The 23832-nt window shown below is 45.3% G+C and overlaps 1 protein-coding gene across 1 annotated transcript in view; it reads right to left on the reverse strand.

Annotated features, from left to right (window-relative positions):
• LOC140903620 (substance-P receptor) overlaps positions 1–23832 on the reverse strand; it is an 89900-nt gene that overhangs the window by 40857 nt on the left and 25211 nt on the right. Inside the window, exon 2 of the mRNA XM_073325165.1 lies at positions 6173–6367. Within this exon, the coding sequence (XP_073181266.1) occupies positions 6173–6367 (195 nt within the window). The remainder of the gene's footprint in view (positions 1–6172; positions 6368–23832) is intronic.

Raw genomic sequence — 23832 nt, forward strand, 5'->3', positions numbered from 1 at the left:
AGAATAGTGGGGGTGAGGGCAACCAGCTTCAGCAGTGTTCGTGTCAGTACAAGCCAAGCATCAAATTTCGGGACGGGGACATGATCCCATTTGCCCCCCACGCATTGCCTCTGCTTCCCTTCATGGCTCCATGCCAGGGATACTGTGTATTTTGGCTGGGTTTTTGAAAGGAGCCTAAAGGGTTTGGGAACCTCACTACCTTAGGCTCCCTTGACGTATCCGGGCCATAATCCCGTGAAGCGAAGTCACCAAATACTGCCCAATTCCAGCAAGTCTTCACAGAGCTATCCCACCCTACCTTTTTTTTTTTAATGTAGGCCATAATTACAAGATGGGGGCTCTATCCTTTGTACCTATTATCTGTCGAGATATAACCACAGCATGAGAACTTACAACGCGCCAGAGACTACCCAGAACTTCCTATCCAGCATGTTATGGATAACGTACCCAACAACACCTGAAATCACATCTTCCATTCCAAAACAAGCACATTATTACTGACCCACCAAGCCGCCCTCCCGGTTTCGACCCGCCACGCAGACTTGGACTATGTTGAGCCGGGTCTGAATAAGCCAGCCTATCAGGCTGACCAGCATTATTTCTTTGTGCTTCCATGTCTATCCTATTGTCTCCTGTTGTCTTTTGTCTTGTGCTTAGATCAGAAGCTGTAGGGACAAGGAGCCGTCTTTTTGTTCTGTGTTTGTACCGCGCCTAGCACAATGGGGTCCTGGTCCATGACTACAGCTCCTCGGTGCTTCGGTAATACGAATAATTAACAAGCTGTGATGTCGTTGTTGTTATCCGTTATGCAACCACATTCTGCTGCAGCAGGTAGGTCCAAAGCTGGTATAACTGTGAGTAGCTGTGCTTGGGATTTCAGAGCATTTTCATCTTAGCAGTGGCTAATTTTGTCATGAAAGGCGTAATTAACATTCTCCTCCTTAGTAACTTGTTTGCTGCTCACCAGCGTCATAAGAATTGCCCAGGGCCTCTGAGCCAGTGTGTTGTCACTGTAACTAACAAAATGCAATTAGGGGATGAAACGCAGGGGGCACATTGAGCCTTCCGGTTGACAGACTGACAAGAGAACAAATTTCCCAGTCTCTGGCGCTCAGAGCGAGAGACATTGTCTCTCTTTATACAACCATGACCAGATAAATTCACCTATTTGTAGTACTTGTTTGTGGCTTGTAGAGCAGAAAGAATGTAGCTAAGGAAATATTGAGAGCTATACTTAATTTATTTTTCTGCATGAATTGTATGCTGAGGCCACATGTGCTTCCAGCCGTCCAAGACAATCCAGCCAAAAGCTTCATGGCTTCCCCAAACTTTTCACTGTCACAAATCCATCGATTATGATGTGTAAAGAGCCGCCATGTGTAATACGGTCTATGCAATGGCAATAATATAGATACGTTCGCTCATATCGCACATCAGTAGATTAATCTGCCTCACAGTGACACTTCTCAAAGGATTCAATCCGTGAACTAGCATGAGATAGTGTTGTCAAGTAAATAGGGCACTGGGCTGGGAGTCAGGAGATCTGGGTGCTAGTCCAGTTCTGCCACTAACCTTCTGTGTAACCTTGGTCAAGTCCCTTTGCCTCCCACCCATTCCATTTTGTCTATTTAAACTAAAAGGTCTCTCAGCAGTGACTGTCTCGCTATGTATTTGCACAGTGCCTAGCACAAGGGGCCTAAGTCAGGACTCTAGGTGCATAAATACAAATAATAAATAATACTAATTATCTGAACCTCCCAATGTTTGAAGTTCCCCAGTCGCTATAATTGACTAGATCATCTCTACTATGAATTCTGGGCCATTACGTGTCTCTGATTTGGGGCGCTGCATCAAGATTTGATACCCTTGAAATAGCTCTTAGAGAAATATTTGCTTTGGCTTCAACCAGTTTGATAATGAGTTTAGCAACCTGAACCCTAGCTGATCATTCCTCTGGGTTTTAGATCGCTAATGTCTTTTTGAACTCGTGACATTTCACTCACCCTCTGATTAAGCTTCTACAGAAAGGAATTGAAACAGCCAGCCTCCCTGACATCAGAAGTGCAAAACAAAGATGGCTGCACTGCTGTCAAAGCAGTGGGGTCACCCAGAACCTTGAAATGCTAGAAATAATTAGAAGGAACCTCAGTAGGAGGAAAATATATGCATGCTAGGTAAACTCCTACCAGGTCTTTCATCTGCCAGTCTTGCTCAGGCTTTATAATATACACATAGAGAGAGAGCACCTGGGTGATTTGATGTTAAAGTGTTTGTTTCTTGGCATGAGTTTAGGATGGTTATATTACTCGTTCACAAGTGGCTTAAGTGAAAATTAAGGAGGCATTCTGGAGCTCTCAGTGTGGCCCAGTGGCTAAAAGAGTTAATATGATCCTGGGGTGTATAAAAAGGGGAATCTCAAGTTGGAGCCGAGAGGTTATTTTACCTCTGTATTTGGAACTGGTACGGCCGCTGCTGGAATCCTGTGACCAGTTCTGGAGTCCGCAGTTCAAGGAGGTTGATGAATTGGAGAGGGTTCAGAGAAGACCCAGAGAATGGTTAAAGAAAACATCCCTTATAGTGATAGACTCAAAGAGCTCAAGCTATTTAGCTTAACAAAAAGAAGGTTAAGGGGTGACTTGATTCATCTACTACGAGCCACATGTTGAATAAGTATTTAATAATGGGTTCTTCAATCTAGTACAGGAAAGTCTAACACAGTCCAATGGCTGGAAGTTGAAGCTAGACAAATTCACACTGGAAATAGGGTGTAAATTTTTCACAGTGAGAGTAATTAACCATTGGAACAATTTACCAAGGGTCGTGGTGGATTCTCCATCACTGACAACATTTTAAATCAAGATTGGATGATTTTCTAAAATCTCTGCTCTAGGAATTAGTTGGAGGAAGTTCTCTGGCCTGTGTTAGACACATAGATCAGAGGTTCGCAACCAGGGATCTGGGGCCTACTGGGGGGCCATGAGCAGGTTTCCACCAAAATAAACCAGAGAACAGGGCCAGTGTTAAACCTTGCTGCAGCCCAGTCAAAAAGCCAAAGTTCGAGCCCCACTGAGGGCTGAAAGCCAAAGCCAGAGCAACTTAGCTCTATGGTGTGGGGCCCTGGGCAATTGCCCTGCTTGCTACCACCTAACATGTGGCTTTTCATCTACTGGATATGCAGAAAACCAGTTGTTGTGGCACAGGTGGGCCATGGCATTTTTTAGCATGTTGAAGGGGGGCCTCAGAAAGAAAAAGGTTGAAAACCCCTGGACTAGATGATCACAATGGTCCCTTCTGACTTTGAGTCTGACCCTCTTCAAGATTGGCCCCAAGGATGGGGCAGCATAAGGCTAAAGGGCTGATTTGTACTAATTAGGGCTGGGTTGATGGTTTAGAAATAGATTGGTCAACTCTTAAGGAAAATTCCTACAGAAGTTTGTGTAGGGGGCCATCTCCTTTCTCTTACCCATGCTGGAGAATTTAAAAGAGAATCCTATCCCTGCTATAAAATTTTAGAAGATGGTTCAAAATGCCCTTAGGAAGGATTTCATTCGCTATTGAATTCAATAGGATTTTCAGAGTAGTTTTTAATATAAACCTATTGGCTTCCACCACAGGATTTTTGTTTTATAAGCAAAGCATGTTTGACCCAGCTGTTCTAGTGTCCTATGAATCTGAATTTCTGTGAGTTTAGGTTCAGCAGGTCTTAAATCCTGCATGGCAAGGTCATAATAGCATCCTGGAGGAGCCCATACACTCCAAAGAAGCATATTTGCATTTCAAGTTAAGAGAGGGTCAGGTATAATGGAGAAATGGCTGCTGTTGGCACATAATCATGGACATAAGCGCTGGAAAGGATCTTTTCAGTCAGCTGTTCCATCCCTCCCAGCCAACGCAGAACTATTCTGTACGGCACTGTACGGTTTTAGGAGCTTTGCCAAGTTTGCATGGCCGCCTTTGTGAGGCTTTTCCACAGGCTAACATTCCTCATGACAATGAAGTATTTCCTTTTCCTAACTTTGTGCCATTACTCCTAGCTTTCCATCCTTGGCCCACCCTCGCCAATTCTTCTACCGCCTCAAAGTATTTACTTGGAGATGGTTCTCATGCCCCTTTCAGTCATTGCTTAGCCAAGCCATCCATACCAAACTCTTTACATCTCTCCTCCTTAAATCCAAACCCTTAATCATTTTAGTTACCTGTCCCTGAATTTCCTCCATTTTGTCAGCGTCCTTCTGATATAGCTCCATTTTGCCATTTCCTTCCAGAATTGTACTCACTCTATGAAGCATTTTAAGACACAGTTTACATGAAAGGTGCCATACAAAATAAAGCTGCATTAAACTACAAGCATAAATAATGCCCTAAGAGGAATGCACAATCCATCTGCATCCGCAGAGATAGGACAGGATATTTTATCATCCCTTCAATGAAATTTCCATCAAGAACTAGCTTTAAAGGACAGAAAACAGCCAGGCACAGCAATGGCTCTGGTGTAGCATTTTGATAATCGGTAGTACCACATCCAGTTTAATTTATATTTCCATGTATTCAATAGGATTTAGTTACCTAGGGCCCTTATGCTGAACAGTTCCTTAATCCACAAATGAGAACCTTACTCACTCTGAATAGCACTTTACCCATGAGTTATCGGAATCTGGCCACCAATAATCTTAGTTGGTTTTGTTTATTTGTATTTTTATCTCCATTTAGTTGGAGTCTTCCCAAGAGTCTTCCCAAGCTGATCATAGAAGTTAAACTGTAGAAAATTCATCAAAAATTTTCCAACAGAATTTTTCCATTGGAATATGTTGCTTTGTCTAAATGTTCTGTGGGAATGTGTGGGAAAAGTTTTGTTTAGGGGGGAAAAAATCGAAATGAAGCATAAAAAACATTTTGATCTCTGCTGAATGGAACATTTTGATTTTTTGTTTCAAAAGTTATTTTTATCACTTATAATATAATGTAAAACAATATAACACTGCAAAAAATCTAAATAAAAATGAAAATTTTCAATTAACCCAAAACAATTTAAAAAAAATCATGTCATGGATACTTTGAAATTTGAGGTCTCTGTTCTGAATCAGAACAAAAGCAGATTTAAAAAGTGGGGAATTTCTCTGCAAAATGGAAATTTACAGTTCCTGCATAACACTACTGAATTGCACATTGGTGCAATGAGCCAAATTTGTCTTTGGTGTAGCTCTGGAATTAGACCATGGATAAGTGTGGCCCAATTAGTTCAGTAGGGATAAAATACATTACCAGCAACAGCATCTTTGTCATGATCAGCCAATATGACTTTCTTTTGCATTCAAGCTTGGTCAATACTTGTATGGAAGGCCTTCAGAGAAAACCAAACTATTGTTCTGTACTGACCTCATTTCCCTCCCTCCTATTCAACTGCCTAAGAAGGGGTACATGAGAGAGAATATTTAAAAGTTCTTGACCTTAAGTGTATGTACCTTGCCTGAAAGAGATAATAAATCTATTGTTGTGTAAAGTAAACATACAATGGATGCAGTACCATGGGATATTATAGGGTTTACTTACATCCTTTCTAGAATTAAAAAAAGAAAATTGGTAACTACTTGTACGCTCGTATGCTGCATTGTAAATGGAATTGGATGCTTTTGTTAGATCAGAGGCTGTATGGTCCAGTGGCTAAGGCGCTAAATGCAGAGTCAAGAGCCCTGAGTTTTGTTCATGGCTCCACCACTTTGTGTCCGGGGCAATTCCCTGCATTTCTGTGTGCCGGTTTCCTCAACTGGGGATAGTGATAACCTCCTTTAAGTGCTCTGAGATTCTCAAGTGAAGGAAGAGCTATAGTGTATAAGGGCTAAAATATTGCCATGATACTGAATCTTGCTTCAGGGGCTCAACAAACTTAGGAGAGGGAAGACATTTTCGTCATGGAATATAATAGTGGGAATATTTGTATGGGAACCCTCCCACAGCACTGAGTAGGTGGCATACATTGAAATCAGGTGGGTGTATCCCATCAAACCAAATGTCCTGTGATTGCCAGGAGCCTGCACCCCTTCCCATCTTTCCCCGCCCCCTTCTGTGTCTGTGTATATTTCACAGTTTTTTCCCTCTGTAGAATGCATCCTTTCTATGCTGTGTAGCCTCCCCCACCGCCTTGCTTTTCACTGTAGGAAAAGGAAAGACTCACGTTTTTTCATATGCCCTGGTGTCGTGCTCTGGCCATTCCAGCAGACACACCACCCTGTTGGGAAGCTCTGCTGTCATAGAGTAATAACCCTGCGGGAACGCCAGCAATAAAGCCAGGAACCAAATAATGCCGATGACCACCCTGGTGGCTGTGGCTGACAATCTGGGTTGCAATGGATGGATAATAGCCATGTACCTGTAACAGAGAGAGAGAGAGCAGGGCTTTAAAAATGAAGCAGCGCAATGTGGCACGTAAAAGACATGGATTCTTCTTCAATGAGACTGTTAACATAGTAAAGGATCTTCTCCATGGGATTGCAGGTAGCAGAATGTGGCAGCACAAGAATAGCTGAGATCTGTTTATTTTGTAATGATCTCTGTTCATGGGGTTTGAACCCATGACCTGCAACGTTAAAGCACCATTTGAGCTAAAGTACTATCTCTATATGGACCGGGCAGCAGAGGGAGGATGCAACACACACATACACCCATGTTAGATAACCCCCCCCCCAAAAAAAGAGTACTGCTTATTGGCTTGTTTGATAGTGATTTGGTGGCATAAAGTTGTTGGTTTCTCAATTAACTGGTGTTTTCTCAAGTCTTTTTTTCAAACTCCTCCTTTAATAGCTTTTTACCATTTTGGGGAGGCTCTTTCCCATGGAAGCGCATAGAGCTTGGTTTCCCTATCTAGTTCTAGCCAGTTTGGGATGAAGAATGATTTGCAGAAGTTCTTTGCATCATTTTGAGTGAGGAATAAATGTGACAACACCGCAACACATTCATAAATCAGAACAGAGGGGAAATTCAACAAATGATGCGCCCAGTGCTACATCTGATCTGTACAAAGTGATTGCTTAATCCAGTTCCTAACAGACAAGTAACCATAGTTCTCTTTCCAGCTGGTGCTAATGAGTAATCTCAGCAGAGAGACAAAGGGATGAATCTGTAGCTACTTTAAGGCCCCCATCAACGTAGTATTGGAGCATCTAATAATTTCTATCCACACTGCATCTCTGTGAAGTAGGAATATGTTGTTTATCCTCATTGTACAGATAGTGAACTGAGGCACAGAGACACCATTGTGAGAAGGAGCCAGATTTTAAAAGGTATTGAGATACCTAACTCCCATTGAAATCAATGGCAGTGCAGTAATTAAATACCTTTAACAAGTCAGACCAAGGGCATGCAGGAAGACTGTGGCAAAGCTGGGAATTGAACCAACATTGTCTGAGTTATAGCCTGTTGCCTTAACCACCAGACCATCCTTCCTCTTTGAATGCCCCAATGGGAATAGGAATGGGGTAACCCTCTCAGCCCTTTCTGTGGCTGCAGTTCATAGGCATGGGTTACAGATATCACTGACAATTTTGAGGTGTCTCCCAGGGTAAGTAAGTAATAACCACATGGTTTTCCTCAGTGGATTCATGCTGCAAGGAATTTGGGGGGGAAATCGTCTGAGTGCTGCTGATCTGGCAGTTTTTCCTTGTTCATTTCCCTTACTTCCTTTGTCATGGTGAGTATATAATTACATGCAATTTATTTTATTATATAGTGTTAATTCCTTTTCCTGACTTCAGGTATGCAATTTTTGTCAAGCCCAAACCTCAGTGCATCTGATACTTTTGCCATACAAAAAGAGGGGTTATTTTGTGCCTAAACCCACAATAGTAATTTGTGTCTGCTGAGCTAGTCAAGCAGGTGTTCATGTTAAATGTGGCGCTAAATTGCAGCCAGAGCCATTATGCCTTTCTGTGTCAGAAAACCTCTGTTACTTGTGTGTATATTTTGTAATCAACATTAATACCTTTAGGCAGGTTGCAATTTCCCAGAACTTGCTGATTATTTATTTTTTTCTTTAGAATAAAGCCAAATAGGAGGAAAGGGGGGAAATCTATATATCTCGCAGATTTGTTGCTGGTTTTCTTTAAATAATGACAATGATAAATAATTTCATAAGAGCTCAAAAAGCAGGGATAATATGCAAAAGGGCTTATCACTGGTAAAGATAAATAATATTGAAGGAAAAAATAGTGTCCCTGCTAGCTGCCCTGAAGTAGCAGATGCTGATGCCTTGCAGGATAGCTTCCAGTTGGAGGAGAAATCAGTGATGCGGTGTCTGGGTGTATTGTTAATGCAACTGTTTATTTACGCAATATACACCAGTCCTTGAACAGAGGTAGTCACAAACAGCATGCAGGCAATCCTTTTTTCAGGAATCTCAGCCAAAACTTGAATGTCCACTTCCTAAGGGCAAGAATTGACTCTGGTTAGAGAGATTAAGGCAGAGAGCAGCCTCTCTGTTTGCCACAGCTCCCTTGAAATGGAACATCATCACAAAACAATAGTGCAACATTTCTTCACAAGCTGATCAGTGCGTGTAGGCTGAGGGAAAGAATTTGTAAAACCGTGTGTAAGGGTGCCACTGGTGACACCTGCCATAACAGGAAATACTGTATAAAGCTGTGGATATTACTGTGACATCTTATAGGGCAGTCATTCTCAACCTTTCCAGACTACTGTACCCCTTTCAGGAGTCTGATTTTTGTCTTTTAAACCCCAAGTTTCACCTCACTTAAAAACTACTTGCTTACAAAACCAGACACAAAAATACACGTGTCACAGCACACTATTACTGAAAAATTGCTGACTCTGATCTTTGCCATATAATTACAATATTTATATTCCAATTGATTTATTTAATACGTACATTTCAGTGTATAGTATACAGAGCAGTATAAACAAGTCATGATATGAAATTTTAATGTGTACTGACTTTGCTAGTACTTTTTATGTAGCTGCTGGCTGTAAAACTAGACCTATCTAAATGAATTGACAATACCCCCTGGAAGACCTCTGGTTGAGAACCACTTTTATAGAGGGTGAATGTCTAAAATCTTTTAGATCACGTGATCTGTTTTCTCAAATGCAATGAAAAAGGTAAAGTTTCAGTTACGTGTTGCAAAACTAGAAAGCTCTGGGAAAGGAAAAAGTGACATTAAGGCTAGAATGGGGCTTAGGAGACTCAGATTCAAATCCTGGCTCTGCCACAGATTCCCCCATGTGATCTTGGGTAAATCACTTAACTTCTCTGTCTTAGTTTCTCATCCATGAAAAAGAGAAAAAAAATTGTCCTGTCTATTTAGATTGTAATCTTTTTGGGGCATAGACCGTCCCTTGGAAATGTTAGTCCACTGCCCAGCAGTTGTGCCTGGTCTTGGTTAGTGATATTGTAATACAACTAACTAACTGTAGTACATAAGGCTGGCTGCTTTTACTACGACAAAAACAGAGGGTGAAATTCACCTTTCTGAAATCTGGTTGTGCAACGCAGATGTTAGCCAGCCATTTTGGAAGGATTAATTGGAAATGGCAAAAATTCCCGCTTGCCTCAAGTGCTTGGGGAAAAATGTCCTTTTCTGGTCCTAGGAAACTGACTCTTGGTTTCAGCATGCGTACTGATGCATATGACGTCTCATACTTGGAGAATGAAAGACACATGCAGAGGAGTCTCACCATCTGTACATCCAGTAACTCCATACTATGCCAGATTTCTGCTTCCTGCCACTTCACTTGCCTGCAAAGTAGCTCCTTTATATCACAAATTGAATGTAAATATTTCTGCAGCTCAGCGTGGGCTTTTAAACCCTCCCAGAATAAAATGGGAGATAGGCACAGTCTCTGTTTTCTGTATTATGGATCCTGAGTTGCCTTGGATCTCTCAAGCTACTAAGCAGCCTTAGGAGAAGCTACAGTCTCCATAGGAATTCATGAGTGGTGCAAAAGGGACGGGGCTGATTAATGCAAAACAAGAAGTTATTAAACAACACACGTCTCGTGTCAAATGGAGGAAAGAGAAACTCTCCCTTTGCTCCCAGACGGGAAATGTTTCCAAAGGGATGTTTCTCTTGTTTAGTGGTCGGAGACTCAACTTCTGCATCCCAGGCTGAGCCAAACTCCCCTCTTGTCCCGTAGCGCTGCCCCAACGGCTGCAGTGGAATCACAGTAGCATAACCAAGAGGAGAACTTGGCCCTTTCTATTCACGGCTTCAGTGACGCCTCGGGCAAAGTTACCTTCTATTGTTGTTCTGGCCGTTTTAAGGCTGCAATATTTATCTCTTCACCCCATTCTCCTTTGTTTTTGGTTTTCCTCCCTATGGGATTGGGATGTAGAATAGCTCAAGTTTCAAGGTTTCCTTTTCTTTATTCTGCCCTTGAGTTCATGCCTCACATGCACTCCCAGGCTGCATCTGTATTACTATTTGTAACACAGTTCCTAGGCAGCCCCTGCCCCACGGAGCTTACAGTACAGTCCTCATTTCTCTGAGGACTGGATGTGTTCTCCTTCAAAGCCCTTGTTCAACATTTAAGTTTCCCAAAGGGGGGAGGAAGTGTTGTTAGAGAGAAAAAAGAAGCACTCCCTCCTTGATAGTCCATGAGCTCCCCTGTAAAATGGACCTGGCAGCATTTTACAGCAGAGATAGACTCAAGCCATAACACTTGGATCCAGACTTTAACACCCCAAATTTGGAGGCGTATTCAGATCTGGAGTTTGGGGTCAGGCCTTTCTGAAGATGGGACCATTCTTCACCCTCAGTGTATGAAGTCAAGTTCTGATGCAAATGCCTCCCTTTCTCCCCCCCAACCCCAAAATTGGATCGAGGAGTTTGCCTTGAGCTCACCTCGAGTTTGCGGTAATGGCTCAAAACATTAGTGCTTACTATATGGTGGCTACCATTAAGGCTATTAGCAAGAGGGCTGTTGTGTTTTAATGGACTGAAATGAGCTGTGACCCCCACTGCATGGTAGCACGTGCTACGTCTGAGATGGCTGAGCACTGGTCTCCTTTGTAAACCCATTTAGGGCTTGACGCAGCAAGGTCCTGAGCTCATCTGTTAGGTGCTGAGCACCCTCAACTCCCACTGATGTTAGAGCATTGAGGGCAGTCAGCGTCCTATAAGAACAGTCCACACCTTTCAGGACTCAGATCCTGAGACAAAATTCTGTGTTTATGAAAATGAATCCATTGAAAGCTCGGAGAGGTAAAGAATCTCATCGCAGAGGAGGAATCATGGGAAGGGGATTACACTAGAATTATTTACAGCTGCAGAAATACAGGCATAGCAATGTGGGGCTTTTTGTAATAAATTCCCTGCATTACTATGTGGTCTGTCAGCCCTACTATTGCTGATCCTAGCGCTCAAGCTGACAGAGCCGAATTCTTCCAGCCCATCAGCTCACAAATACTCCGAGCTGCTGCATTTGGTGTTTGATTGGCAGGAGTTGAGTTTTCATTTGTAAAATTAAAATGGACAATGTATCGCCCTTTCACGAGAGATTGACCCGCAGCAGAGGGGGGGAAAAAAGAGAGAATGTTATGTAGAAACATGCGGGAGATGCACCTTGCCAACTATGTGCCTCTACCCATGGGTACCACAAAGCCTTATCAGTCTCTCTCAGCTTATCCAGCCTGATAATTATCCATCTGAAGTCTCCGTCAGCCATTTGGTACCTGAATTCAAATCTAGTTCTAAAGATGCAAGTAAGTGGAGCTTCCCGGGCTGCCCTGGGGAGAATATTTAACAATCTAATGAATCTCACTGCGAAGGAATTTTTCCACCTACACAGCTGAAATGTTCCTTTTTTTTAATTTTCACCTCATTATTCCTAGCTTTGTTTGCTGGGGCCACTCCAAAAGAATTCCTCTTCCTTCTGGATGCCTTTTGAATTCTTGTTGACAGTTACGTCCCTCTGTCATCAGCCAGCCAAGCTACACTATACATTATTCCCAGTCCTTGTTGTGACCATTAATTCAGAGTGTCTCAGTTTTTATGGTACCAGCTTGAGACACTGGAGGCTTGATTTGCAAGAGGGCCGAACTCCCGTAACCCCACCTGCAGACGACAGGAGCCGCCGGTTCTCAGCACCTCTGAAAATCAGGTCCATGGTGGCTCAAGCTGGACACCTAAAATTGAGGCAGCCAAAATCAGTGGCCACTTTTGAAAATTTGGACCCTAGGACTCTGTTTTCAGCCACATGTGGGGGAGGAGGTATTTTTAAGGCACTGTAAACAAGTTGGACACCGCCTGTGTGCCCCCCTCAGAGACTGGGGTGCCTCTACCTTGCCCCACTCTTTATTCTCTCTTCTAGGCCCTTTTACCCAGACTTCACGTTTTGCTCATCCAAACAATGCCCTTATTGGGGTCTGGGTTGACTCAAATAAAACAAACGCCAGAGGGAAAACTTGGTCCCAACAATCTGTTCCAGGGCCTGGCTCTTACCTCAGAGCCTGGATGAGAGGAAAAGTCTCTTTATCAGTTCTTAAGAGGGGTTGGGCTTGCAGCAGCCCGGCTCAGGGCTGACTACTCCCTCGCAGATTTCCCAGAGTCAGCACCCCTCAAGGACTGCTTCAGCTCCCTTTATAAGGAGCCAGCTGTTCAAGCTCCCTTCCCTGTGCCACGTTTCTGGCTGGCTCATACAGCAAAAGCCAGCTCCAGGCCTCGAGTCTCCTGCAGGCAGCTCCCTCGTGCCTTCTGTTCTCTGAGTTAGGGGCCTAAATCCCCTTGACTTCCAATGTGAGTTAGGCACCTAGCTAATCTATGCCTGGGCACCTAAAGTTGGGCACTCAGTGGCCTGATTTGGAAGGATGGCAAGCATCTTCAGCTTCAATATAACCTGCAGATCCCTCAGCACTTTTGGAAAATCATAACATCAGACTGCAAGGGAGCTCCTGGGTCATCGAGTGCAGTCCCTGCTATCACAGGCAACCCCACCATTCTATCCCCCTCATAAACTTATCAAGTTCTGTCCACAGTAAGGAAGAGATTTTTCTGAAGCCATCCAAGTGATTCACTATCACAAATACCATTGACAGTCCATGGGACTGGCGCTTCGGAGTCACGGAGGCGCTTCAAGAAGCTTCCCACCCTTTCGCGAACAACCTTGTCAAAAGTGTCCCTGGACTTGGTTGCCCCAGCTTGCGGTTGCTCGACATGAGATGCTTTAAAGGGACTGGATTTGAGAACGGATGCTCAGCATTTCTGAAAATTGGGCCCCTTTTAAGGCCTTTGGAGTTGGCAGACAAGAATGAAGGTGCCTGCAATCCTTAGTTGCTTTTGAAAATTTAGGACTTGAGGCCCAGATCTTCAAAGAGAATTTAGGCTCCTGATTTCCATTGAAATCTATGGGAGTTAGGAGCCTGCATAGCTTTGAGGGTTACCTACATACCTTTGCAAAAAGAAAAGGAGGACTTGTGGCACTAACACATTTATTTGAGCATAAGCTTTCGTGAGCTACAGCTCACTTCATCGGATTTCTTTTTGCGAATACAGACTAACATGGCTGCTACTCTGAAACCTAAATACCTTTGGCTTTCAAGGCAAAAGTTTGAAACTTGGGTGCCAAAATGTAGGTATTTAAGGGTTGAGCACCTGCAGGTCTCCTAGATTCCAAGGCCAGAAGGGACCATTATGATCATCTAGTCTGACCTCCTCCATAAACAGGCCATAGAACTTCCCAAGATAATTCCTAGAGTAAACGTTCCTATTGACTTTGATGCAAGAGAAGGATAATCAGCCCCTCTGAATGTGAGGTTTTCTTTGTTTAGGTGCCTAGCTATGGATTTATTGTGGGTTCATCCCAGTATGAAAATTTTGGCTTTGAGTTTAAAAATTGGGCATTTACTTCCCTTACTCAGTGCTCAAGTGCCACTTTAAAGGATTTGAAGTCATGACGTAAAGCAGACCCATTGTTTGCTGGGCTATGCAGTTTCATTCGTTAATAGCGGATTGCAATCAGACATAAATAACCGCTTTTACATCTCAAATCAACTTTCTGGCAACACATCTAGAGAACTTTCCTTCTCCGTTAGTGCTTCACAGCTGTGAAAACTGTCCAGATGATGAAATGGACAAATAATTGTCATAATGATGAAATAAAATCCAGCCAAATGGCCTAGAGATCCCTTTAATTGTCATCAATTTGTCTATGACACTGGCTGCTGGAGTGCTCATGATGGAGGCAAGACACCAGAATAAATGTGGCAAGTCCTTTGGAGGAGGAAAAGGCACAGAGCGAGTGTGAGAGACAGAGGGGAAAGAGGCAATACTGCATAGGCATACTGATGAGGAAAAGCAATTCAGGGAGAAGAAAAGAAGGTTAGGGGATAGCCTTGGGACTTAGGAGACCCCAGGTTCAGCTCCTTGCTCTGGGCAAGGACCTTAGGCCATCACTCAGGGCTGGCCTACGCTAGAAAGTTAGGTCCACCTAGCTGTGTCACTCCAGGGTGTGAAAATTCACACCCCTCAGAGACGTAGTTAAGCCAACCTAAGCCCACCTATGCCTCAATGTAGACAGCACTAGGTCAACGGAAGAATTCTTCCTGGGGCCGGTTTTGTTCAACGTCTTTATTAATGATCTGATTGATGGGATGAATTTCACCCTCAGCAAGTTCTCAGATGACACTAAGATGAGGGTAGAGGTAGATAAGGTGGAGGGTAGGGATAGGGTCCAGAGTGACCTAGACAAATTGGACGATTGGGCCAAAAGAAATCTGATGAGATTCAACAAGGACAAGTGCAGAGTCCTGCACTTAGGATGGAAGAATCCCATGCACCGCTACAGGCTGGGGACCGACTGGCTAAGCAGCAGTTCTACAGAAAAGGACCTGGGGATTACAGTGGATGAAAAGCTAGATATAAGTCAGCAGTGTGCCCTTGTTGCCAAAAAGACTAATGACATATTGGGCTACATTAGTAGTGATTATTCCCCTCTATTTGGCACTGGTGAGGCCTCATCTGGAGTATTGCATCCAGTTTTGGGCCCCCTACTACAGAAAGGATGTGGACAAATTGGAAAACGTCCAGCGGAGGCCAATGAAAATGATCAGGGGGCTGGGACACATGACTTACGAGGAGAGGCTGAGGGAACTGGGGTTATTTAGTCTTCAGAAGAAAAGAGTGAGAGGGGGATTTGATAGCAGCCTTCAACTACCTGAAAGGGGGTTCCAAAGAGGATGGAGCTCGGCTGTTCTCAGTGGTGGCAGATGGCAGAACAAGAAGCAATGGTCTCAAGTTGCAGTGGGGGAGGTCTAGGTTGGATATTAGGAAACAATATTTCACTAGGAGGGTGGTGAAGCACTGGAATGGGTTCCCTAGGGAGGTGGTGGAATCTCCATCCTTAGAGGTTTCTAAGGTCAGGCTTGACAAAGCCCTGCTGGGATGATTTAGTTGGGGATTGGTCCTGCTTTGAGCAGGGGGTTGGACTAGACACCTCCTGAGGTCTCTTCCAACCCTGATATTCTATGATTCTTTGATCAACCTAGCTACCATCTCTCAGCGAGGTGGAGTTACTCTAGCGACAGGAACCCCAGCGGCACAGCTGTGCGTCTGCAGTTGTGCCACTGTAACATTTCTAGTGGGGACATACCTTAAGGCTACTACGGCCTAAGTCTTGTCAATGGGACTTAGACAGCTGGGACCGGAAGGGCCAGGTTTTCAAAGGTATTTAGACACCCAAGATGCAGATATGTGCTTAGGAGGACTTACATTGCTGCCGAAGCAGGTAAGGAAGCCAAACCTGCTTAGGTGAGTTTGAAAATCCCACTAGACGCCTTCCTGTACCTTTAGGTTCATAAGTACCTTAGAAAACCTGGCCCTAAGTCACTTTTGAAAATTGAATTTAGGAGCCTACGTCAGTCAGGTGCTTTTTTTACCCTTAGCGTCTCTGAGCCTCAACAACCCATCGGAAAGAAAGCTGAGATATTTCCCCGCACATGGGTGTTGAGAGTATAAATACAATAAAAGTAAAATAAATACAATGCTCCAATACTATGGTAATGGGGGCCATGAAAGCAGTTCAGTTAGATGGAAATGTCTAAACATATGATGAAATTATACCCCGATTTCATATTAACATATCTTGTAATTATATAATAACGGTATCACTGTGCAGAGAACAATTATATCATTATCACCACCGTCTCTTTTTTCTTTCTTGACATGAACATTTGACGAGAAATACAAGGGGGAAAATGTGATCCTGCAACCTCCTTAACTCCACGATAAGAGAATAGAACCAGGGCTGTCAGCTCACGTGCGTTTGTGAGAGAAAAGTATCACATCCTCCCTGCCAGTTTGACAGCTGATCTCTCCCTGCCCATGCACCAGACATGCTGGCAGGTTATGGAGCAGGACTATTGAATTTAGTAGCAGTGAGCTCATTCTTAGAGAATTGTATCCCGGAGGTAGAATTCTAGAGGGCAGCTCACAACTTCCAGAGATTAAATTCTACAGTTTTTAAAGATACATTTCTATCGAAACATATTGGGTAGGGGGTATATAGCTTCTTCTGAAGCAAACAGCTGCTCTTATGTATTAGGATATGTCTGTACTGTAATTGGGAGCAGGGGGGTGTTTCACACCTGGAATAGACATACCTGAGCTAGCTTTAATCCAACTCGGGTACTGATAGCACACAGGCTAGTTCCTCGAGTGATTACCCAGGGTTCCACGCTGCTCTGGGACCAGAGATAGAGAGATTAAAGTTAACTCAGCTATGGCCGTTTGAGTTGTAATCGCAGGGTGCCTTGTATATTATAGAATCAGGTATCTGATTTTCGCCCACGCAGGTCCTTGCAATACAGTGTGTGAAATGCCTTGGTAAGCAGCACAGCTCTTTCTCATCTTCTCACCTAGATTCTCTCCACATCTCATTAACCCCATTGACTACTCCTGATTTACACCAATGTGAGTGGGAGGTAAACCAGGCTTTCTCTGTTTCTATATGAAAACCATTGAACGTGCCAGTAATTTTTTTTTCCTGCAACACTCAGAGATGGGTCTGAAGCAAAATCCCAGAGCTGGACACTCTTGAACTGCCGGAAGGAAATCCAGGCTTTTATGGTTTAGGCCCATCTCTATACAGTAGTTTCCCTCGGGGTGTATCTGAATGGGAATTTCCTGTCTCCTAGCCTTGCTTCTCTTTCATCTCAGCTCTGCTTTGCATAGTGCAGTTGGCAGTCCCTTCTCTTTACCAACTTTGCTCAAGCCAGAGTTTAGGGAAGACCCTCTTTGGTGACATTAGGTAGCACAAGCCCTTACTCTGGGAGTTACAGACCCAGAAAGAACCACATGGTCAGTGTGTGTCCAGCAGCCTCAATGAAGAATCCCTCTGTGTATTCATAGCAAACTAAATCTGTCTCTTCTCTGACCCAAGGGACACAACCCAGAGCCGTACTAATCCTGGGCTTGCAGCTTGTTGCCATGGAATGTGCAATCGCTAGGTACATATAGATATTCACACCCTGAGTTGCCAAGAAACAGCAATTCAACATAAACAGTTCCTGGGTATGTTCTGAGTGATGTTTATTCTTATTATTTCTGATTTTCAGTGTTTACTTTTGGAACACAGTGGCTCATTTTGGGGGGGGGGGGAGAATCAAAATTGGGTTTTATTGGTATTTTCAAAAATTAGTTTTTCTGGATTTCTGTTAAATCTTGTATCAGAGGGGTAGCCGTGTTAGTCTGTATCCACAGAAACAACGAGGAGTATGGTGGCACTTTAAAAGACTAACAGATTTATTTGGGCATAAGCTTTCGTGGGGGGTAAACCACTTCTTCAGATGCATCAGTGTTTTCCCAGTCATAAGAAAGCTTATGCCCAAATAAATCTGTTAGTCTTTTAAGGTGCCACCATACTCCTCGTTGTTTTTGTTAAATCTTGGTCTCTCTTGCACCTCTTTCTCCCAGGGCTGAGGTTGCAGAAAAGCCACCACCTATCTCAAATAATTTTCAGCCCTGCACAAATGCTAAATTTGTAAATTCTTTTGTTTTTTAAGTAAAAACTTCTTTCCCAACACTTTTCTGCTTTGGGGGTTCACTGAGCTTAACCTAAAACAAAAATATATTTCAGGGAGGAAAACGCAAACTGGAGGGGTCATGTAGGGCTCAGAGCAGGGAATTCTGGAGCATTCTATCCCAGTTCTGCCATGGAGTGACTGACTTCATATGCAGTTTGGTTATAGCCATGGCCGTCCCAGGATATTAGAGAGAGAAGGTGACTGCCTTTTATCTTTTATTGGACTAGCTTCTGTTGGAGCGAGAGAAAAGCTGTCGGGCTACGCATAGCTCTTCCTCAGGTCTGGGAGAGGTACTCAGAGTGTCACAGCTAAATACAAGGTTGAACAGCTAGTTTAGCATAAGTAATTAAGGCAGAGGTTTTCAGACGGTGGGGTGTGCCCTCCTATGGTGTTCCTTGAGTTTAGCAAAGCTTTTGACACGGTCTCCCACAGTATTCTTGCCAGCACGTCAAAGAAGTCTGGGCTGGATGAATGGACCATAAGGTGGATAGAAAGTTGGCTAGATTGTCGGGATCAACGGGTAATGATCAATGGCTCCATGTCTAGTTGGCAGCTGGTATCAAGTGGAGTGTCCCAAGGGTCGGTCCTTGGGCCAGTTTTGTTCAATATCTTCATAAATGATCTGGAGGATGGTGTGGATTGCACCCTCAGCAAGTTTGCAGAGGACACTAAACTGGGAGGAGAGGTAGATACGCTGGAGGGTAGGGATAGGATACAGAGGGACCTTGACAAATTAGAGGATTGCGCCAAAAGAAATCTGATGAGGCTCAACAAGGACAAGTGCAGAGTCCTGCACTTAGGACGGAAGAATCCCATGCACCGCTACAGACTAGGGACCAAATGGCTAGGCAGCAGTTCTGCAGAAAAGGACCTAGAGGTTACAGTGGACGAGAAGCTGGATATGCGTCAACAGTGTGCCCTTGTTGCCAAGAAGGCCAATGACATTTTGGGATGTATAAGCATCCCATGCATTGCCAGCAGATCGAGGGACGTGACCGTTCCCCTCTATTCGACATTGGTGAGGCCTCATCTGGAGTACTGTGTCCAGTTTTGGGCCCCACACTACAAGAAGGATGTGGAAAAATTGGAAAGAGCCCAGCAGAGGGCAACAAAAATGATTAGGGGTCTGGAACACATGACTTATGAGGAGAGGCTGAGGGAACTGGGATTGTTCAGTCTGCAGAAGAAAAGAATGAGGGGGGATTTGATAGCTGCTTTCAACTACCTGAAAGGGGGTTCCAAAGAGGATGGCTCTAGACTGTTCTCAGTGGTAGCTGATGACAGAACAAGGAGTAATGGTCTCAAGTTGCAGTGGGGGAGATTTAGGTTGGATATGAGGAAAAACTTTTTCACTAGGAGGGTAGTGAAACACTGGAATGGGTTACCTAGGGGGGTGGTGGAATCTCCTTCCTTAGGGGTTTTTAAGGTCAGGCTTGACAAAGCCCTAGCTGGGATGATTTAGTCGGGGATCAGTCCTGCTTTGAGCAAGGGGTTGGACTAGATGACCTCCTGAGGTCCCTTCCAACCCTGATATTCTAGGATTCTATGGGGGCACGGAGGAATGTTTGTGGGGGAGGGGGTTTGAGATGCAACGCCAGGCAGCTTGGGCCCACCCCATGTGGCGGGGCTCAGAGAGGGAGTACCATCTCCAGCACTGGGAGTCAGTGTCCACATCCACCGCGGCCACACCGATTTCCACTCCTGGCAGCCTCTACGCCCAGCGCTGCCTCCTCCCCCAGAGGGTGTCACACGTGCCTTCCCCCACCCTGAAAGCCTGAGGGAGGAGAGGCAAGTATTGTGTCTATTTTTGTCTGCATGGGGTGGGAGGGCTCAACCAAAAATTGTAACTCAAAGTGGGGGCCTCAGCTCAAAATGTTTGAAAACCACAGTTGTGGGGGACCTCGTGTAACTCACTTCCCTTATACGTGGTTCAGTTTCTCCTTTTTTTAAATGGGGATAAAACAGCATGGAAAGGGGGGCATCAGTCAGCACAGCTATTTAGTTTCTATAAAGCCTTCTCAGACCCTACAACGCAAGATGCTAATTATTAATGTTGTTAGTGTTCCGATCCTATATCTTACAGTAGTGACATCACGGCTTCGGTCTGTGGCTGTGATCTCTTGGCTAGGAGGATCTTAAAGAATCGTACTGAGGGGCTTATTTATTAGAACTGGTAAAAAACCTGAAATTTCAATGAGAGCTGAAAAATACAAAGTTTTTCAAGAAAAAGACCAACACTCTTCTGCACTGCTTTCCCTCTCCCTCTTCCTGTTTTGTTCTCATCTGTCGTTTAACACATATACGGGAAGGGATTAAAGGGACTTGAACAAATGTTTTATTCCCTCCTTTTCCACAGCCTTGTCTAGATTTCGCTTCTCCTTAAGCCATTTACCTTCACGTTTACATCTGCCTGAGCTCGCTCTGGCTGTGGTGACTCAATAGCACCGTCTAATAATAGTTAGCACTGCTATCGTGCATTTTGTTCAAGGGCGTCACAGAAAATATTAAGCCTCAGAACACCCTTTGAGGTAGGTGCTGCTATACCCATTTTACTGAATGGCTAACTTCAGGACTCCAGACTCCCAGACAACCTGATTTAATCACTAAGACCACACTCCCTCCCAAAGCAGGGAATAGAACCCAAAACATTGTCTCCTGTCCTTGGCTCTAAAACACCCAATGACTCTCTCCCTCTCTATGGCAGTGTTCACTCACACTTATTTATATAGCACCAGCCATCTGATAAAGCATCTAACATGTGTAGGAAAACAAGGACGCTGCTCCAAAGAGTGATGAGTGGGGATCAGACTTGAAGACAGCTGTGCGGGAGTGAGGCTTGGCACCAAAACATGGGCTGGGACTCCCATCTTTTTGTTTTAACAAAGCACTCTGAGCTGCAGGAGCATGCTCGGCATGCCATGGGCATGCTGAGAGGCTAAGGTAGAATTTCTGGGCTGCACGAGGCATGGAGGGCACACATCCTATTACACAAAGTCAGTTGTGTGGGCTACACCATAACTAGCAGCATCCCTGGTTTGGCCAGTACCAGCTACTTTGAAGAAAGGTGCAAGATACTCTGCAATAGGCAGTTTTCTGCAACTTGGCCCCAAAGAAAGTTTCCTCCTGACCCCCATTAGTTAGAGGTTGACGTGTGCCCTGAAGCATGAGGGTTTGTATCCTTTCCACAACTTGTGTGTGTCATTTTTGTTAATGTTCACCCTTCGCAAATGAACAGAGGGTTGTTTGGGGGCAGGCTTCACCTGGAAAGCTCCTTCCTGCTCAGTTGGTTTACGTTTTTCCAGAGGCCCCTTTGGGAGGAAGGACATGAATTTTAAATTTATTTTCAAGCCCAGCTGACATGAAAACATCTGATTCAAAAGGAAAAGAGAGACCGACTCCCCCCACCATCTAAAGATTAGATGTAAGATAACTAACTGTGGCATGTACTGAAACCAAATCAATGTCAATAATTTATTACTGGGGGAAAATAACACATCAATTTCAATTTTGCTTTGAAAAAAATCTCTGCAGGTTTTTTTTTCTTTTTAAATGAGCACGTTTCCATTAAAATGGAAATTAGATTTCACAGGCAGGGTACAGAACGTCTGTGGTGTGCAGGACTTGGGTGGATAGATGTGGCCTGATGGCAGGTGCAGGAAAGCGAAAAGGAGGTTGAAGTAGTTAAGGCTGTCCTTCTGAAACTGCCCTGTGGGTAAGGCACTGGGTGGAATTCAGAGTGGGCATGTCTACACAGCATTTTGGAGCAAGCCTCTGAAGCCCACCCCCCTCCCTAGGCTTCAGAGCCCAAGCCCTGACTTCAAATCGCTGGCTACACCGTTTTTTATGGAGCACCGGCATAAGCCCTGCTAGACTGTCTGTCTGTCCACCAGGCTGGAAGGCTCACTCCCAAATACCGTGTAGACATACCTTTATGGGTTCTGTGCCTCTGTCTCCCCATCTATAAAATGTGTTCCTAGCGCATAGGAGGGTGGTGAAGGTGAACTGCATTAATGTTTGTAAGGGGCTCAGATACTGTGCTGGTGACGGCCATAACTAGACAAACAGTAAAAGAAAGAATGAGTCACAGCCAGATCCTGCCTTTCACTTGTCCACGCAAAAGAGCAGGAGGAAGCCATGTGGAAGAGGCACAGGTCTGAGTGATCTGGGTGCAGGCTCTGCTACAGATTATCAGCATGTTACAGGGCTTGTTTGCCAACATGTTGAACATGCCCAGTGCTCACTGCGTTCAACAGGAGTTCTGGGTGCTCGGCCCCTCCGGAAAACAGGCCGTTAATCCCCCTGCACTTCCACAGTTACTCCGCTGCAAAATGAGGCTAAGCACACCTCCCCAGGGGTGAATGTGCGGTTTGAATGCCCCAGTGCCCCAGCCCGCTATGGAAGTGAACAGGATCGCTTCCTTGCTGGTGTGTACGCAAGGGACCACAGAGGTGTTTGCGTGTGAAAAGTACAGCTTCCCTTCTTCACTAGCCCAGCAGACTTTGAGAAAGGGCTGCTGCTCAGGGGACTAATAAAAGGGTACGGAGCCTTTCACCTGTTGCTCCCCAGTCTGAATCCAGCCCAGGTTGGTAGCTGGAGGGTGCTTGGTATTCTGTGCGAAGATAGATTCGCGATGGGCGTGTAATGTTCAGCCTTGTAATGCCTACCTCCTAGGTGCCCTGCTGACCAGTGGAATTTATGACCCTGAGTTAGGAACCCAGGCTCCTTCTCAATCTAGCCCTTAGTGCAGGGGTGGGCAAACTTTTTGGCCCCAGGGCCACATCGGGGTTCTGAAACTGTATGGCGGGCTGGTGTAGTGTAGTAAATTGCTCCCCATAGGAATGTGCTACTTACAGCGTACTACTTACAGCTGCCAGCCCTGGAGCTCTGAGCAGCATGGTAAGGAGGCGGGGAGTGGGGGGGGGGGGTTGGATAAGGGGCAGGGAGTCCCGGGGAGCGGACGGAGCAGGGGGCAGTTGGATAGGCATGGGAGTCCCGGGGGGCCTGTCAGGAGGCGGGGGTGTGGATAGGGGTCGGGGCACTCAGGGGACAGGGGAGGTGGGATAGAGGGTGAGGTCCCGGAGGTTAGGGCGGGGGGTCCTGGGAGGGGGCAGTCAGAGGACAAGGAGCAGGAGGGGCTGGATGGGTCTGAGGGGGGCAGGAAGTGGGAGGGGGCGGAGGCCAGGCTGTTTGGGGGGCACAGCCTTCCCTACCCAGGTGTCTATTAAATTACTCCCTGTAGGAATGTCCTACTTACGGTGTACTAGTTATGGCTGCCAGTCATGGTGCTCCTATGGGGAGCACGTTCCTATGGGGAGCAATTTAATACACTACCCCTGGCGGCTCTCGCAGCCCTGCCACCCGGCAGGAGCTCGCAGCCCTGCCGCCCAGAGCTCTGGCGGCGCGGTGAGCTGAGGCTGAGGGGAAGAGGGGACAGCAGGGGAGGGGCTGGGGGCTAGCCTCCCTGCCTGGGAGCTCAGGGGCCAGGCAGGATGGTCCCGCATGCCAGATGTGGCCCACGGGCCATAGTTTGCCCACCTCTGCCTTAGTGGGTTCCCTCCAGTTCTCAGTGAACAAGTGACCCCGGAGTTTGTCAGCCGACAGAGAGGGGGTGAGTAGGGAGGCTGAAATACCCTCACCCCAAGAGAGGGGAGTCACTCCAGGTCAGAGAATAGAGATAAAGGGGGCATGAGGCTCCTCGGTTGACAAACTCCAGGGTGGAGCTTGTGGGAGCCGGGATATAGGCCTCTCCATGAAGAGGTCGACAGCCATCCAACTTGCTTCCAATGGAGATGGGTCTCAGCCTGAGC

Source organism: Lepidochelys kempii, chromosome 26 (assembly GCF_965140285.1).
Source record: "Lepidochelys kempii isolate rLepKem1 chromosome 26, rLepKem1.hap1, whole genome shotgun sequence".
Classification (NCBI taxonomy): Eukaryota; Metazoa; Chordata; order Testudines; family Cheloniidae; genus Lepidochelys; species Lepidochelys kempii.